The sequence below is a fragment of the Hyaena hyaena genome, unplaced genomic scaffold (assembly GCF_003009895.1).
Source record: "Hyaena hyaena isolate Hyena2069 unplaced genomic scaffold, ASM300989v1 scaffold_133, whole genome shotgun sequence".
In the NCBI taxonomy this organism is placed as follows: Eukaryota; Metazoa; Chordata; class Mammalia; order Carnivora; family Hyaenidae; genus Hyaena; species Hyaena hyaena.
Window position 1 is genome coordinate 374,706 of NW_024080765.1, and position 17,085 is coordinate 391,790.

At 41.4% G+C, this 17,085-nt stretch overlaps 1 protein-coding gene across 1 annotated transcript; it reads right to left on the minus strand.

Annotated features, from left to right (window-relative positions):
* Positions 1-12,131: 12,131 nt before the first annotated feature.
* MRPL32 (mitochondrial ribosomal protein L32) lies at positions 12,132-16,954 on the minus strand. The gene is made up of 3 exons (XM_039237984.1): positions 16,787-16,954; positions 14,574-14,755; positions 12,132-12,505 (listed from the first exon to the last, which is right to left on the minus strand). The coding sequence occupies exons 1-3, from the start codon at positions 16,914-16,916 to the stop codon at positions 12,251-12,253; spliced, it is 567 nt and encodes a 188-aa protein (XP_039093915.1). The 5' UTR covers positions 16,917-16,954; the 3' UTR covers positions 12,132-12,250.
* Positions 16,955-17,085: the final 131 nt, after the last annotated feature.

Here is a 17,085-nt window from a genome sequence, read left to right on the forward strand (position 1 = left end):
GCCAAAGGCCTGGCATGGTAGCAGGACCAGCTACATCAATTTCAGGGTTAGAAAAAAAAGTGAAAATGTGAGGCCTTTTCTTTAAAACATACTAATTTCAAAACTGAAACAGCAGATCTCTGGGGTCAAGTATGAGGCCCTTCAGAGCATAGGGCTTTGTGTACCTGAATAGGCATAAACCTGCCCTACGTGTGAATAAGGTCATCCTACGTCATCTAGTTACCTGCCTCGTTTATGACAGATGTAGGAGAGGGCCGAGCAAGACAAGAGGAGCAGTCCCACACAACCCACAGAATCACGAGCTAAAAACTGGTTGTTTTCACACTTGGTTTTGGAATGGCTAGTTGCACAGCAGAAGCGACATGAGCTAAGCACCAAAGTCTAAAATATTATGACCTAATGTCTAAAGAAAATCAGGAACAACTATAATTAATACTGAAATCTAGTTGACAATATCCACAGTGAAGTGTTTAAGGGGAAGTGTACTGATGTCTGCAACTTACTTGGAAGTCCATTAGAAAAATAGCAAGGATTGATGGGTAGATGGATATGTGAGAAAAAACAAGTATACTGAAATGTTAATAACTGGTTGAATCCAGTAGGTGGGTATAGATGTTCACTGTACAATTCTTCCAAACTGTCTTTATGTTTAAAAATTCTCAAAACAGGGGTGCCTGAGTGGCTCAGTTGGTTAAGTGTCCGACTCTTCATTTCAGCTCAGGTCATGATCTCAAGGTTCGTGAGCTCGAGCCCTGTGTGGAGCTCTGCACTGATAGCGAGGGGCCTGCTTGGGATTGTGTCTCTCTCCCTCCGTCTGCCTCTCCCCTGCTCATGGGCATGACATGCATTTTCTATCTTTCTCTCAAAATAAATACTGAAAAAACAAAATCCTGAATAAGAAAGGACTCAAGAGCCGAACAATAATTGAAAAACAATTAAACATTTACAACCCTGTGTAGTTATCCTGATATTCAAAAAAAGATTTAAGACTGGTCACCATTATTGATAACTAGGGCACCAACTCCATGTTCTAAAAATTGGCCAATAAAGGGAGGGAATTCCACATCTCCCTTGCTTTTCCCGTATGACCAATATTTATCATCATTGATAAGGGAAAGTTTGTTTATTTACAGGATAATTCCAACTACTAAAAATAAGTAGATGATAGTTAGAAACCCAACATTTTGCAAGTCTTAACGTAATAATTGATTCAGGCGAAGATCCACCAATAGATGAAATCCTTAGATGAAAAGTTAATGGGGAACTTGGCAGGGGAAAAATCAGACTGTTGCTACCTGAATCCACTGATCGGACTTCACATCACTGAGAGTGGGTCAACCACACATCACGTGACTTCTGATGTACTATGTTAAGGACAGAGAACTACCTATGTATTAACTGTGCCAAGTACAATTGAGTCTGCATCTAATCAAGCATTAAGGCTAACTTCCTGCTTCCTGCATACATGGAGGGTGGGACAAGCTAAATAACAGAAGGAAGTAAAACATAAAAATTCAAAATGTGACGGGCTTCTGGATGGCTCAGTCTGTTAAGCCTCCTACTTCGGCTCAGGTCATGATCTCATGGTTCCAGAGTTTGAGCCCTGCATGGCGCTGTCTGCTGTCAGCACAGAGACCACTTCGGATCCTGTCTGCCCCGCTCCGCACCTCCCACACACATGTGTGCACAGACAACCCCCCCAATAAATAAATAAGCATTTTTAAAAAATTCAAAATGTGAGACATTCCACAGAACAACCAACCAAGGCATGACAGAGACGGGGGTGGGGACCACACTAGATTAACAATATGTAAGAGACCTAATGATTAAATATAGTGTTTATTTGTGAGGCACCTGGGTGGATCAGTCGGTTAAGCATTCGACTTTGGCTCAGGTCATGATCTCACGGTTCGTGGGTTCAAGCCCCACGTCGGGGTCAGTGCTGACAGCTCAGAGCCTTGAGCATGCTTCAGATTCTCTATCTCCCTCCCTCTCTGACCCTTCCCTGTTCATGCTGTCTCTGTCTCTCTCTCAGAAATAAATAAATACCCAAAAAATATATATATAGTGTTTATTTGCTTCCTAATTCAAACCACGCAACTATAAAATGACATTTTTAAGGTGAAAACCTTTAATTTGCATTGGGTATTTGAGGACAACAAGGAATCGGTATGTTTTGTTAAGTGTGCTAATATTGTAACCTTCAATAAAAATATCCATGTTTGTAAAGGTAAAATGATAAAATGTTTGGGATTTGCTTGAAATACTCTAAGAAAAAAAGGAAATTTAAAAAAGGAAAGATGAGGTAAGTATAGCAAAATCTAGACACTTGCAGGCATATGGGGGAGTTGTTAAATTCTTTTCTGAAAAATTTTTATTCATGTTTGAAAAACTTTGTCAATATATAAATATTAGTCTCCTAGACATTGGGTGAAAAAGACCATATCATCCATTTTAGAATATTCAAACTACAAAGAGAAACTCAATTCATATCTTCACAAACTTCAGAAACTCAAGGTGCCCTGGGTGGCTCAGCCAGTTAAGCCTCCGACTTCTGCTCAGGTCATGATCTCATGTTTTATGGGTTTGAGCCCTGTGTCAGGCTCTGTACTGACAATTCAGAGCCTTGAGCCTATTTCAGATTCTGTCTCTGTCTCTCTCTGCCCCTATCCTGCTCATGCTCTGTCTCTGTCTCTCAAAAATAAATGAAATGTTAAAAAAATTTTTTTAACCTAAAAAAAATTCAGAAACTCAATTGTCATGGAAAGCTTAATACGTTACTCCTTGTCTGTGAGAACAGATTAAAAAACATATTTAGATTTGACTCATTTTACTATGGTTTAAATCAATGGGTATTTGTGAAATAATGAAGGCAAAATTCTGATTAAAGATTTGGACAACCAAAGAGGGTAAAATTTATAAATAAGTACAGAAATTTTCATTAAAACTCATAATAAAACACACTTATACTCAAGGTCGGTGATGTTACTGTGAGTTGGTTTCACATGTTATTCTGGGGAATTGTTAATTAAGTTAATCATTCATTTAATTACTATTGTCTTATGTCTTATGTATAAAACAGAGAAATGGGGGAGCCTGGGTGGCTCAGCTGGTAGAACGTCTGACTCTTGATTTTAGCTTAGGTCATGATCTCAGGTTCTTGGGTTCGAGGCCCATATTGGGCTCTGCGTTGGCAGTGAGAAGCCTGTTTGCAATTCCGTCTCTCTCTCCCTGCTTGCTCTCTAACGCTCTCTCAATAAAAGAAATAAACCTAAAAAATAATAAAAATAAAACAAAATAAAATAGAGAAATGGGTACAAGATGCTTTGACGCCAATTATTTTGACACTATGAATATTTTGAAGATACTTGATAGTATTTGGAGTAAATCTCATTAAGTCCATTTAATTCCTTGATCGATTTCCTACCAAGCAGTGCTGTCTAACAGAACTTACTGGATGATGTAAGTATTCTACACCTGCAGTATTTAATATGGTAGCCTTTGGCCACACATGGCTACTGAAGACTTGGAATGTCGTTATTGCAACTGGGAAAGTGAACTGTTAATCTAATTTTATTTTGGTTTATTATTATTAATTATTAATCATTATTTATTTATATTTAAACAGATGCCTGTGGCTCATTGCTACCACATTGGATAGCAGCTAAAGACCAGTCAAACCATACCCAACTACTTGAATGTTTATTTTTATTTTACTGAAATCGTTGTCACAGAGATGAACTATTTTCCATTAGTATTTAACAATAAGTGTTTGATTCATTAGGCTTTGTTTGTTTCTACCTAACTTTACAAATTATAGCTTCTGTCCCTGTGTGTTTTTGTTTTTGTATTCTTTCTTCCAAGTCTACTTTTCTCCAGTAAAAATGCTAAGATCTATATTTTATCAAGATGATTTAATTCTTCAATTAATTTCTATTCAAAAACAAAATTTACTTTTGTAGTTTTAATTTTTATTTTAATGATAATCTTTAGGCAGTCACTATAAATTGAATACAAGACTACTTGCTTACAATTATGTCTTAGACACTTAGAAAATTGTGAAAATTTTTGTGAGAGATATACAAAAAATGAGATAAGTAAAAAGGTACAGAATCTGAGATATAGATGGGCATAGTGTGACGGGTGACAGAGAAAGACACAATAACATGGACTGACAGGTACAGAAATGGAAGAAAGGATGAATTATAGTATTCTAGGCCTTACATCTGCAAACAACGTGGGAGAGGAAAGAGAGATCTCTCTTCCAAGATATCCCAAAGGTCCAGCACTTCTTTCCAAGTGTCTTCTGGAAACTTATCCTTACACCTCACTGGGTGTCATGCAGAATGTCTGTAACCAGGAGAATGCCATGATCTGACAGGCTTTCCTGAATCACTTTTGCCTTTAAGGATGAGGAGGTAATCTTCAAGTGCTTAAACCAATCAGAGCACAGCCCTGGCATCTATGCGAACTGAATGGCTGCTCCATCATGGGGTCTGGGTGCAATGGTGTTTAGAAAGTAGAGTGATAGGTAGTGTTGGTCTTGGACAGTCCCTGTTTATACCTGTTGTCCTAGAATAATTATTCATATATCCTTCCATTTCACTTTCAAAAGCAACCTGAGGGGTGCCTGGGTGGCTCAGTCAGTTAAATATCTTACTTTTGATTTTGGCTCAGGTTATGATCTCATGGTTCGTGAGATTGAGCCCCTGTGTCCGGCTTTGAGCGGACAGTGCAGAGCCTGCTTTGGGATTCTCTCTCCCTCTCTCTGCCCCTCCCCTGCTCATGCTCTCTCTCTCTCTCTCTCTCAAAATACACAATAACAATAAGATAACAACAAAAAAAAGCAGCTTGGTGTAGATGACAAATTATATGGTAATCCTATTAGTAGGAGAAAATCACAAGGTCTATTATTATACTTCTACTCTTTGTATAAAGTGGTATTAACTATGGGAAAAATATTGTTACACTTCCAGAAGTTACAATGAGAATGTGTGATTAACCTCAATTTTCAGTGAATCTTAGTATTTATATAATTAAAGAATTAACATTTAAGAAGTTAAGTATGCTGGGAGTATGGTCCGAATAGACAGTCCTAGACCCACCTCTAACATTCACTAGCTTTGTGATCGTGGTTAAGTCTAGGGTTAAATTTCCCAAGCTCCAAAATGAAGCTATTGGACTACATCATTTGCTTTCAAGCTCTAACAACCTATTCTACTATAAATATCCATATACCATCTGGGAGGCTCGCCAGCATTTGTTCCATAGAATTAAAAAGTGCAGCTTTACGATTAGCACGTGCCAACACCATGGAGGCAATGAGGCACACGGGAGAGCCCAGGCTGGCTTCAGACACCAGCTCCCTTCCAGAAGCTCTGGGCTGTGGGCGAGTGTCTATCATGTTCCCCATCTATAAACCTCAAGGCTGTCTGCCATAGTAATAAAGCCACTAGGATTCAGGATTTAGAATTGGTTTAATCTCAATTCTTACTTAGCCTCTTTGCTGGTTTGACAATGGCAAGGCTTTGCTCGTGTGCCTAAGTTTACCTCATGGTGTTAATTTCTATTGTGAGGCTCCATTCTACCAGGTGACAGACATGACCGCCAATTCAAGTCAACAGATCCCTCTTTGCCCCAGCACACACACACCTGGGGAGTCATCCTTGGTCCCTGTCTGCAAGAGCGTGTCAGGCCCAGACATTCTGTGGTTCTTCACCTCTCCATGATACTGCAGAAGGTGCTGCCTGCCTAAAACCACGCAGACACTTCTTCCCTGCAGTCTTTCTGCTTCCCTGAGGCTATCCCCAAAAAACGCCTCCAGTTCTCCTTCCAGAATTAGAGTTTGACTGGGGACTGGGTGGGGTGGGCAGGACACAGAAAACTTCCTCAGACTCCTGCCTTCCTCTTCTCTTACCCAGGGTCTTTTCACCTGGTCCCTGGGGCAGGGAAACTAACACAGTAAATAAATGTGCGCCTTCCCCAGTCATTTTCCTTAATTCTTTGCTTTTTCCCCCTAAAGGCTAAGATTTTGAAAAGTCTTTTTTTCCCCTCTCTTTCTGCCTTTCCTTCCTTGAGAAAGTAAATAAGATGTTCCAGTTCCCTGATTCAGATAAAAGCCAAAAGATACAAGTATCACAGAAAAAAAAAACCCATTATATTTTTACAGCATATATTTAATTAGTAGTCTATATAAAACACTCAGCACTGTGCTTCATGCATTATATACATTCAGCTGTAATTATTAGTAACTGCTTTACAATATTATTTTAAAGGTTATTTATAACATGTAAAATGCCTGACATGTTCAATAAACATCACTCACATTGAAGAAAAATGATTTTGAGCTTAATACAGACAATTTAGAATGAGGACATTAACTGGAAATAATAATTTTTTAAAAGCTTTGAGAATTTGTCTTTTCTGTAGCTCGTTTTTGCCTCCTATAAACCATATCCTGTGCTAACTCAAAGTGTACAATTCGATGTCCCTGGCCTTCATATTCTGGAAAATAAGATCAGCAAAAATAACCATTAAGCCTCCCAAATGATACATGACTTATAACACCAGCCATTAAATCATCAATACATTGGACTGAATGGAATTATTTGCTTTACCTAAATCTAATGGCAGGAAAATAGGAAAAGCAAAATTATAGATTGGGCTGTGGTGAGGACAGATTCAGAGACCTAGGTGTCTTAGGCATATTCCAGAAAAGGATAAAGATGAATCAGGCTTCTCAGATTTCTTCCAGCTTCTGAGACTACTTTAGTAAATACTGATGTCTGATCACTATTTACTCCATGCCTGATGGAAGTGGAAGTTACTCTGGTTAACTAGCAGGACAGAGTCTCCTCTCCACTGCCAGTGGTTTTTGGGTCAAGGGCATTGGGGGCCTTGCAATGAATGTGTGGGACCTATGTGAGGAAAGCCAAAGAATTAATTAAGGTTGGAAAGTAAGATAGGAATAAATATAGAAAAAAGCCACGTTACTATGTAGAAAGACTATACCAAATCCATTAAAGTTTAGGGTTAACGTCTTGAGCAAAGTCTCAATAAATACAGAACTAGATTCTGTCCATCCTTCGTCATTTCATCAAGTCTCCTCTTTTACTGGACAATTCTCATAAGCATAATAAACACATGTCTGAGCTATAAGTTCACAGCACACACGTGTGTGCCACACTGGCCTCTTCATTCCGTCTTCCTGTAGCTTTCCCTCATTTCTCTATTCCCTTGCAGAGGAAAATTTTGGGAAGAACTATCTAGGAACACTGCTTCACTCCTCGGTCCATCTACTCTTCAGTCCACTTCAATCTGGCTCCTGCCGGCAACACTCAGATACCAGTTTTGCCAGGTCACAAATGAGATTCGTCCTGATCACTGGGCCCCCCTTCGATACTCACCCCAGCCACATTTGACAGAATGGGTAACTCCTTCTTCTTCATATGCTTTCCTCTCTTGGAATCTGTGGCTGGACAATCTTCCTGATTTCCTCCTCCGTGTAGAGTTCTTTTGTCCCTCTCTTACGTACTTCTGGATAATCTCATTCATTTCCATGGCTTTAAATGTATGGCTTTGGTAGAATCAGAAAAAAATGTCCCCCCGCATTGCAGGACCTGACAGGCCATTATTTCTCTGGAGAAGAGGCAATGCGGTTCACCTGCTGCCCCCTAGCGAGGCAGCTCGGGATGGCTGGTACATTGTGGCACTTCCAGGGTTTGGCTTCAAGGATGAGAACTGTCAAGCTGTTTCAGAGCTTGAGAAACAGGGTCCAGGAGACCAGATCATGCTGGCCTCCTAGCTTTCCTTCTGTGCTGGCTCCAGACTGCATCCCTAACACTCACTAGCCGCTTAACAAACACTGAGAAGGGGGAAGGCAAAGGAGGTCAATGGGACAAGAGAGGAGCAGGGTGAGGCAAGGGCATGGCCATTACAGAAAGCGTTTCCAGTAAGGTAAAAATAGCCTCTGGTACCAGAACACACTCTCTGTTGCCCTCTGCTGCAGACGCGAGTGAAGACAGCAGCTGGAAGAGACACCATTCCGTTAGAGGCACAAGTTAAAACGCTGTGCACCAATATAGGCCACAGGATGACACTGCTCCTTGTGAGCTGTGGCCAAAGGCAGAGCATCTATTTTGGTGCGCGTGCCGGGAAAAGAAACACTAATCATAGACGATAGAGCCCCTGAGCACAGATTTAGACATTCTGAGGGATGGGAGGGTAGGAGCTGGGATGGAAATGTTCTCCAGTTAGAAGAGTGTAAAGTGATCCATCCCCCTACCGAGGATGGCTGAAAGCCCTCTACTTTTTGTACTTCTAAAAAGAAATTTTGAAATTGAAAGTCATTCCTCACAAATTATGAAAAATGATTCATATTTTTAAGAGATTTATCATAATTTCTTTTTTTAATTTTTTAATATTTATTTTTAAGAGAGAGACAGTGTGATTGGGGGAGAGGCAGACATGCATATGAAGCAAGCTCCAGGCTCTGAGCTGTCAGCACAGAGCCTGATGCAGGGCTTAAACTCACAAACCATGAGATCATGACCTGAGCCTAAGTCAGACGCTTAACGGACTGAGCCATCCAGGCGCCCTCCCCACAATTTCTTTAAGTGGGGGTCATCCACAGTACAACTAAATCTCAAAACTCACTTTATCCATAAAAGGTATAGATATTATGTAATGCAAAAGTCCTCATGTACGTATCTGCATGTTTCATCTGAGGCAACATTTTGAATAAAGGAATTTGAAGAGAGGAGAGCCATGGCTTGCCCAGTTTTGAAAAGATTTTGGCTGCTGTGTTGGGGACAAACTATAGGAGACCAAGTGGCAACAGGGACACCAGTGAGAAGGATACTTTGGTATTCCAGGCAAGATGATGGGGACTCTGGGGTGACAGGTGGTGGTGACCGGTCAGATTCTAAGTATAGTTTTAAATGTAGAACCAGTGGATTTGTGGATTTGCTCAGACTGAATATGAGAGAGGAAGACAGAAATGGCCAAGTTAAGGATGACTGGAGTAGGCCGTGGGACTGAGCAACTAGAATGGAGTTGCCATTTGCTGGGATGGAAAGGTCTAGGGAGTAGCAGAAAAGTAGACTGGGGAGAGAAGGGATTTGGAGTCAGAGATACCGAGTTTAAGACATCCTTCAGACATTTGACTGGAGATGTTACGTGGGCAGTTGCGCATGGGTGTGGAGTTCAAGGGAGAGGCCCATGCCAGAAACACCAAACTGGAAGGTGTCAACATAGAGTTAGTTAAGGCCATCAACTGGATGAGATCACCAAGGAGGGAGCCTTGGGCACTCGAAGGTGAAAGGGCTACGGACAAGAGATGCAATGAGTGAGTCCGAAGGATGCTGAGGTTGGACAGGCAGTGAAGCCCAGTGAACACAGCGGGAGAGGAGTGAAGCCTGCTGAGAAGGTGGTCAACTAGCGGCTGCAGATGGGTGACTCTGATGACCTGAGGGAGGGGTGGCGCACTACGCTGTGGCAGGAGGCAGGCATGAAGACTTAGACAGACTCTGAAGACGCGGGAGGGTTTAAGTAGGAGCCTGGTTCTGACCAGGGGAGTGATACAATCAGACATGTGTTTTAGAAAGCACCTGGTGGCAGTGTGACATTTAGAAGCATAGACACCAGGTGGTGTGGTAGAAGGTGTAGTAGAAGAGAAAGGATCCTTTTGCTTACATACTTTGCATTGTTTCATTAACCCCAATGATGTGTCACTTTTGTAATTTAAAAACTACTGAAGAAAAGTATTTAGAAATATGAGAAGACTAGAAACTAATAATTGTAAAGCACATGGTAACAACAGCTCGGTAAAAAGGGCACGGTCAGAATGAGGACACTGACAGGGAGATGGAATGAAGTCAGGACACCAGATTTTCAGAACCCGGTGATATGCTAGGACCAGGTTAAACACGAGTCAGGAAGGTGGAGGGGAGCGCCTCAAGCTCAGAGGGGGCATGCACCTCGGCCCTAGCCTCTCCCAACCACAACCTGAACCCCTGTGGAGTCGTCTTCTCCAGAAGTGCCTAGCAAAATGTCTTAGCGTCTTGAGGGCAGGGGACAGGCAGGGAGGGAGGTCATTTCTAATGTTCAGAACAGTAACACATCAATTACATGAATAACTTAATTCAAACTCATGATGTTCTTTTTCTTCTAATACAATAAGCTGGAGGAATGAAGTAGTAAGATGTACTACAATAACTTTGAGAGGACTTCAACAAAAATGATAATCTTTTATGACACCATTTCCTAACATTAACAACTGGTTTTGCTATCAAATTTGGGGATCTATTTTATAACATTTATCTATCCATGAGTAGTAAAGTGACCTGCCCACATATGCTCACTAGGTCTCCCTGCGTGTGGAGCATGCTGCTAAGTCAAGGACAGCATGTCACCTAGAGGCACACTACACAACGTGTAGTACACGGAGAGGCTGAGTCGGCAGCAGAAGATTCAGGTAGGTACTTCACTGGCCTCCGCTTTCACGAATTGCCAATTCCACCTTAAGTTTGACACATATCACTTTTAAGCTTATCAACGTTTACGAAATAGTGATTCGCAGAGGATTGCCTTAATATGAATATCCATATAATTAATCCCTCCACAATCTGAATTTCATGCTTAGATAGAGCCAAGAGTTGTTTATTGGGATTGCAATATTTTGGAAGTTTTAAGGATTTGCTTTTACTAAATTGTACTTCAACACAGTATTGGTGAATACTGTTCCTCAGGATTTTGGTTCATTTCACTTCTAGGGATGCTAACATGGATACTCCATCACAGAATCCTCATTATGAAATCCCACAGGAGAAACAGCCCTCAGGTTGAGTACCAAGAACGCAGTGCATTTCTGGATCATGTGTCTTACCATGTGAAGGTTGATACACGTAGGTTCTTTCAAGGAAAAAGTTCCTAGTTGAATTCACTGCCTATTTCCAAAAAATATTCAGGCTACTACTGTGCCATGCATTTTACTTAAATATATTTCTACGCTTTATATTATTTTTCCCACTGATTTTCCATTTAACTGTAATTCCTTTATTTATCTCAGTGTGTTTTTTATGTTTTAATAAGTTACCTCACTTTTTTTTTTTTTGGACTAAGGCAGGAGACACATAAAATAGCAAACTTCAGGCTCACGATGGACACAAGAATGGGGCAGAAAAAGGGAAATTTGAAATGAATTAAAAAGGCCATGGCTGCAAGAGATAAAGTGAAAAATAAACTAAAGGAAATTCTAGGAGAAAAACACAAAAGATAACATTCTTAGTACATTTTCTGTGGACTAGAGAATTTACTCACATCTCCTTTTTAAAACTCTCTTCCAGGGCACCTGAGTGGCCTAGTCGGGAGTGTCTGACTTCAGCTCGCGCCATGATCTCACAGTCTGTGAGATCTCAAAAATAAAAACAGAAAAATTTTAAAACCTCTTAGAAAACTATAAAGTACAAACCTCATGAGCCATCCAATAAATTTTTAAAGTCATTTTGGCTTCATGTAAAATGTGAAGAGCTTTCTATCTAAATTAACAATAATGCATCCATATAAAGTGAGTTCCACCAAAGGCAATTCTAATTCGCTAAAACACAACCAAACAGAACAAACTTTCTCTTACTGCCACAACCACCATGTGAAGAAACAACACCCAGAATTTAAATAACTTATTTCCAGGTGTTACTTAAATAAAAGCATCTGTGTATTTTTGTGTAAGAAAAATCACTGGCAAACAAAACCAAAACACATTTTTAAAGTTTATTTTTATTTATTTTGAGAGATTGAGATTGAGCAGGGGAGGGGCCAAGAGCAAGGGAGACAGAATCCCAAGCAGGCTCCCTGACGTCAGCACAGAGTCTCTGTGAGATCATGACCTGAGCTGAAACCAAGAGTCAGATGCTTAACCTACTGAGCCACCCAGGCGCCCCCAAAACACTTAATTGTAGCTAAGAATTTTACGTTATTTTTCTGTACTGGAAATTTTAGGTTTACTCAAAATCTTACAGTGTAATAGAAACAGACATACTAATCCTCTGTGCCTCTGCATAAACAAGCATTTTCAGGGTTTACTCCTGGTATATTCTTCAAATCACCCACACAAAACTAACTGCTTCAAGAGCATGTTTTAAACTATATTGGTGATTTTAGAACAAGCAGAAAACCAACATAAAAACAAAGCATCTTCCTCTCTTCCAGGACAAGTGTCTTCTATGCAGTTTTCCTCTTCGAACACCTTTGGTCAATGCTGGGTGAACCAGGAAGGTCGCTTCCTGTCTCGTTCAATGATTCTCTTACCCCGATCTTGTTCGGATGCTGCCTCTCCTGCGTACAGCACCACAGTCTCCACGGGAGGAGCCTTGAAAGGTCCCCCCTCTTGTTTCCCTATCTGTCTTCTGATTTCTGCTGTCTCCTTGCACACCTTCTCATAGCAATAGCCACAAAGGACGTGCTTCAGTTTCAGGTGACCACATTCAGGACACATGTCAATATTGTTCTTAAAAAAAAAAAGAAACAAAAAGCCAACAAAACATATTTTAACAAGAAGCATAAGAATGCACATCAGTCAGACAGAAATGATGTTCACACTCGAACTTTCTTGGACTGTTCATGTTGCATAAGGTCATGCACCGTCTCATTCAACCTCACTTTAATAGGGAAACAGAGAACAAATGACTTTGAATTAATAGAAAAAATGGCACTAGAACTCAGGTGTACCAACTGTGAACCTGGTACATTTTTACATGTACATACATGTACATACAGCAGTCATATTACGTAAAAGGATACTCTATTACCCCGCTTTCAAATTCTAAACATCTGATAAGAAGTCTTTCAACCCAAGGGGAAGATCCACATGGCCAGCATCTTAATGAGACCAAGGGATAGGAACTCAGTTTTTCTTTCAATCTACCCTTGTGAAAACGAGGGGACAAACATTACAATTGGCTTCCCCTGATTTATTGGTGTTAACGGTATGAAACACATGGTATAAAAGTATATGCATCATATATGGTATAATAGTTGGCATATGGTATAAATTTTTTTTAAGAATGAACACTGATTATTCCTTAACACGAAACTCCCTCATTAGGCTACAATATGAAATTTAATGAGTTTTTATACACGTCTACCCAACTTTCTTAGACAATTATAACCTCTAAAGAAATCTTTTCAACAATGTTCTAAAGGTAGATTTGAAATAGAAAAGAAAAATTGTAAATAGGAACATCAAAGAAATCCCAACCATTTCATGAGATTAATATATAAAAGTCTGTGAGGCAAGATAAAAAAAATTTCATTTTCTGAAAGGAGCAAAGAACCCTGCAAACGACTCGCCTCACCAACTTCTAATTTTCCTCCTGACACTGGATTGCACATCTACCGGAGCTCTGGGAGCTGTACCTCCAGTCGGTGGTCTCTTCCTGACCACAGCAGCCACAGAATGTGCCATGTGGCAGGAACCAATTCAGTGAGGAAAATACACAGGGTGCTATTCTTTTCCCTCAGAATAAAATCGCATCGCAAACTGGTATAAGTTTTCATTCCGAAAATCTTAAGTTCTCGAAACCAAATTGTATAAATTATTGTTGCTTTAATTAAGGACATACTTTTCAGCTCCAGACTCTAAGTCCAAGTTCCGAGTTGCAAATGTGACTCGGTAATACTTTTTGGCTTAAGTTCTAAGGGTGTGGTTTACTACTGAATGTGGAAGTTTATGAGAGTCGATTCTCAGTTCCTGAGTTTCATTTGAAGTGTGCTGCCGTGAATGTCACAGAGCAAAACTACTCAAATCATGGCTGTTAAAGCCTTAAGTCAACAAAGCAAAGGTAGTAAACACTCTAATTTCTGTCTACCAGATCAATGAAGAGTGTATCCATGGGGGAAGGGAGCAGGTGTGGAGATCTGGAACTGTCTGGGGACAGGAACACACCAGAAAGTTTCAAGAGAAGAATGTGAGTTCAAGAATCAGACTGCCTAGGCTCAAATCCTGGTTCTATCGCTTAACAGTTTGTGAATACAGTCAAATTCTTTTTGCAGTACTATCTTCATCCTAAAAGTGAGCAAAGTTATATTTACTTTGAAGGGTTGTTGTGAGGATTTGATAATTCACATAAAGCACTTAGATACATTGTCGGCATCTAACAGATGTTAGCCATTTTTTATTACCTACCTAAGCGTTTTCCTTCACAGTATGATCACAGTGAAGAAGAGAATAAGTATGTAAGGGCTAGTTAAACAAATCCAATATACCTACTGCTTCTGACTTTAATTTTAGGCTCTGCTGTAATTAAGATGTTTACCCACATGATTCCAAATCACCAGCTCATAACAAAAGTCACACAGGTTTGTCACAACCCAATCCTCTGTCCAGGTTCCAAACTCTCCTTGACTGTGGTCCTAATATTTAGGCTACATAATGAGAATGCTGTTATTTTATGTAGGTCAGAGAAAAGTACACAGATAAGCTCTAAGAATGATTTACACATAGGCCATATAAGTACCAAGAAGACATGCAGTGGTGGATGTGAGAGAAAGCATACCTACAAAAATCAGCATATTACCTTAATTTTAATAAGCTTCTGAGGGTTTCTTCTCCTACAGCGGTTAACTTCAATGCTACGTCTGTTTTTAGGAGCTGCCATCCAAAAGATACTATCCCAAAGGCTGGAGATCTCCTTACTTCCATTGGTATCATCTGTTGGTTCTGTAAATACAGCTGGACCTTGGATTGCCAATGCTGGTCCTATAAAAACAAAACACAGACACACAGAATGGATTTCTAGCTTTGAAATGACTGTTTACGGGTATCATTCATTCTCCTTAACAATCACCAGTGATGTAAGTAGACACATATAAAGTTTAGAATATTACATTCAATAGATATTTAACAGAAGCCTTGGCTATTAAAATACACTAAAACTTATACAGAAAGTAATTTTTTTTTTAAATGTTTTATTTATTCCTGAGAAAGAGAGACAGTGTGAGCAGGGGAGGGTCAGAGAGAGAGGGAGACACAGAATCTGAAACAGGCTCCAGGCTCTGAGCTAGTTGTCAGCACAGAGCCTGATGCGGGGCTCGAACCCACAAACTGTGAGATCCTGACCTGAGCAGAAGTCGGACGCTTAACCGACTGAACCACCCAGGCGCCCCCAGAAAGCAATTTTAAACAACACAAATAGAAGTTTTTCTTAGAGGCACCTGCTGAAATGAATCCCTGAAATTCTACCAAGAGTTTCTCACCTTCTGAAATACAGAACTCAGGGCTCTGGTAGTAAACATGAATAAACCACTCCAACTTCACATCTACTTCGCAGGCAGTTCCTATTTACTTTACACGTCAATCTAAGCTTGAGATTCCCAAAATGTATTTCCAACCTGCACTCAGGTTGGCCTTGCTCCCCATTTCTTATATTCCATCCTTTGTCATATAACATGGTAGGCCCTTTAAATCACTTAATTCTTCATAATACCTGATTACTATCTGTTCTCTAAAGAACTCACCACTCTGTATTTACTTACAGGACGATCAATGTTTCAGTTTTTGTTTTTTTTTTTTTAAAACGGTTGATAAAAAGATTCCTTTATCCTTTCCCTGCTGTTCTCCAGACCTGGAATACTACTTTTGGTTTTAAGAGCTCTTAAGAATATACAAAACTGGGGCGCCTGGGTGGCTTAGTCGGTTAAGCGTCCGACTTTCGCTCAGGTCATGATCTCGCGGTTCTGGGTTCTAGCCCCGCGTCGGGCTCTGTGCTGACTGCCAGCTCAGAGCCTGGAGCCTGTTTCAGTCTGTGACTCCCTCTCTCTCTGACCCTCCCCTGCTCACGCTGTCTCTCTCTCTCTCTCCTAGAAATAAATAAAACATTAAAAAAATATATATACAAAGCTGTCTGACATTTAACAACTGGCATCCCTTTTCAACACATCTGTACAAGTATTGTTAGGCATAGCTCAGTGGTTAACAGCAGGCCTGCGTGACCTTGGGATCCTCACGAGCCTACTTCTGCGCCTGAACGTGGTGATACCTAGTGTGGGCGGAGATTTCCCAGGAAGCGCAAGCAGGCCTGGGCATATCGGGGACTCTCGGTTCAGACTCGCGGGGTATGATGTTCGGAATACCTTAGAATTAAGGATAGATGTAAATGTCAAAGCAATGACAATTTTTAACTGAATTCAGGATACTTCTAACTAAAATAACACAGAGATATCAGCAGGATGCACCTGCAGGGCTCGAACACCAAAAACAAGGGGCGCCTGGCTGGCTTAGTCGGTTAAGCGTCCGACTTTCGCTTAGGTCATGATCTCGCAGTTCGTGGGTTCGAGCCCCGTGTCGGGCTCTGTGCTGACTGCCAGCTCAGAGCCTGGAGCCTGTTTCAGTCTGTGACTCCCTCTTTCTCTGACCCTCCCCTGCTCATGCTGTCTCTCTCTCTCTCTCTCTCTCCTAGAAATAAATAAATAAATAAAAAGAACACCAGAAAGGAGGGTACACTGCTTCAGGGAGTGGGAGGCAGAGAAGGAAACAGGATGCACACAGCGGCGCCCGGGTCTAAGAGAAGCTTCGGTTTTCAGTTACGTTTTCTGTGCGAAGGGGACATAGGACGTTTTCTGTCTTCCGGGGCTACGGGAAGCAAACCCAGCGGTTTTTAGCTTCTCAGTATAGAACGGACCCGGGCGACGTCCCCAGCGGCGGGAGGAGGGCGGCGTTGGAGCAGCGACCGCCACGCGGCCTGGGGTCCTCTCGTCCGGCTCCTCCTCCACGGTCCCCCACTTTACGTACCCCACGGCGACCTGGGGAAGCCTCGCCAGCTCTGCCGAAGTTTCAGCCGCAGTCGTTCCCAACGGTTCCAGAGGAGTCCGCGGGCTGCCGGCCACGGAGCACGCACCAGCACCAGCATGGCGGGCGCCATTCTCGTCGCCGGAAGCCCGCCCCCTGGGTGTTAGGTCCCGCCCTCACCTCGAGCATGCGCACAGATGCAGAGTCGGGCAAACCTGGCTCCCGGAACTACAACGCCCAGCGGACCCCTGGAGCGGCTCTGCCTCTCCTCCAATCAGAGAGAGAAGAAGGAAGGAGCGGGG

Coding starts and splice junctions, on each gene's coding strand:
- MRPL32 (XM_039237984.1), bottom strand. CDS start 16,916: ATGGCGCCCGCCATGCTGGTGCTGGTGCGTGCTCCGTGGCCGGCAGCC. Junction 14,756..16,786: donor CTTCCCCAGGTCGCCGTGGG/GTACGTAAAGTG, acceptor TTGTTTTTATAG/GACCAGCATTGGCAATCCAA. Junction 12,506..14,573: donor AGAAGCTTATTAAAATTAAG/GTAATATGCTGA, acceptor TTTTTTTTTAAG/AACAATATTGACATGTGTCC.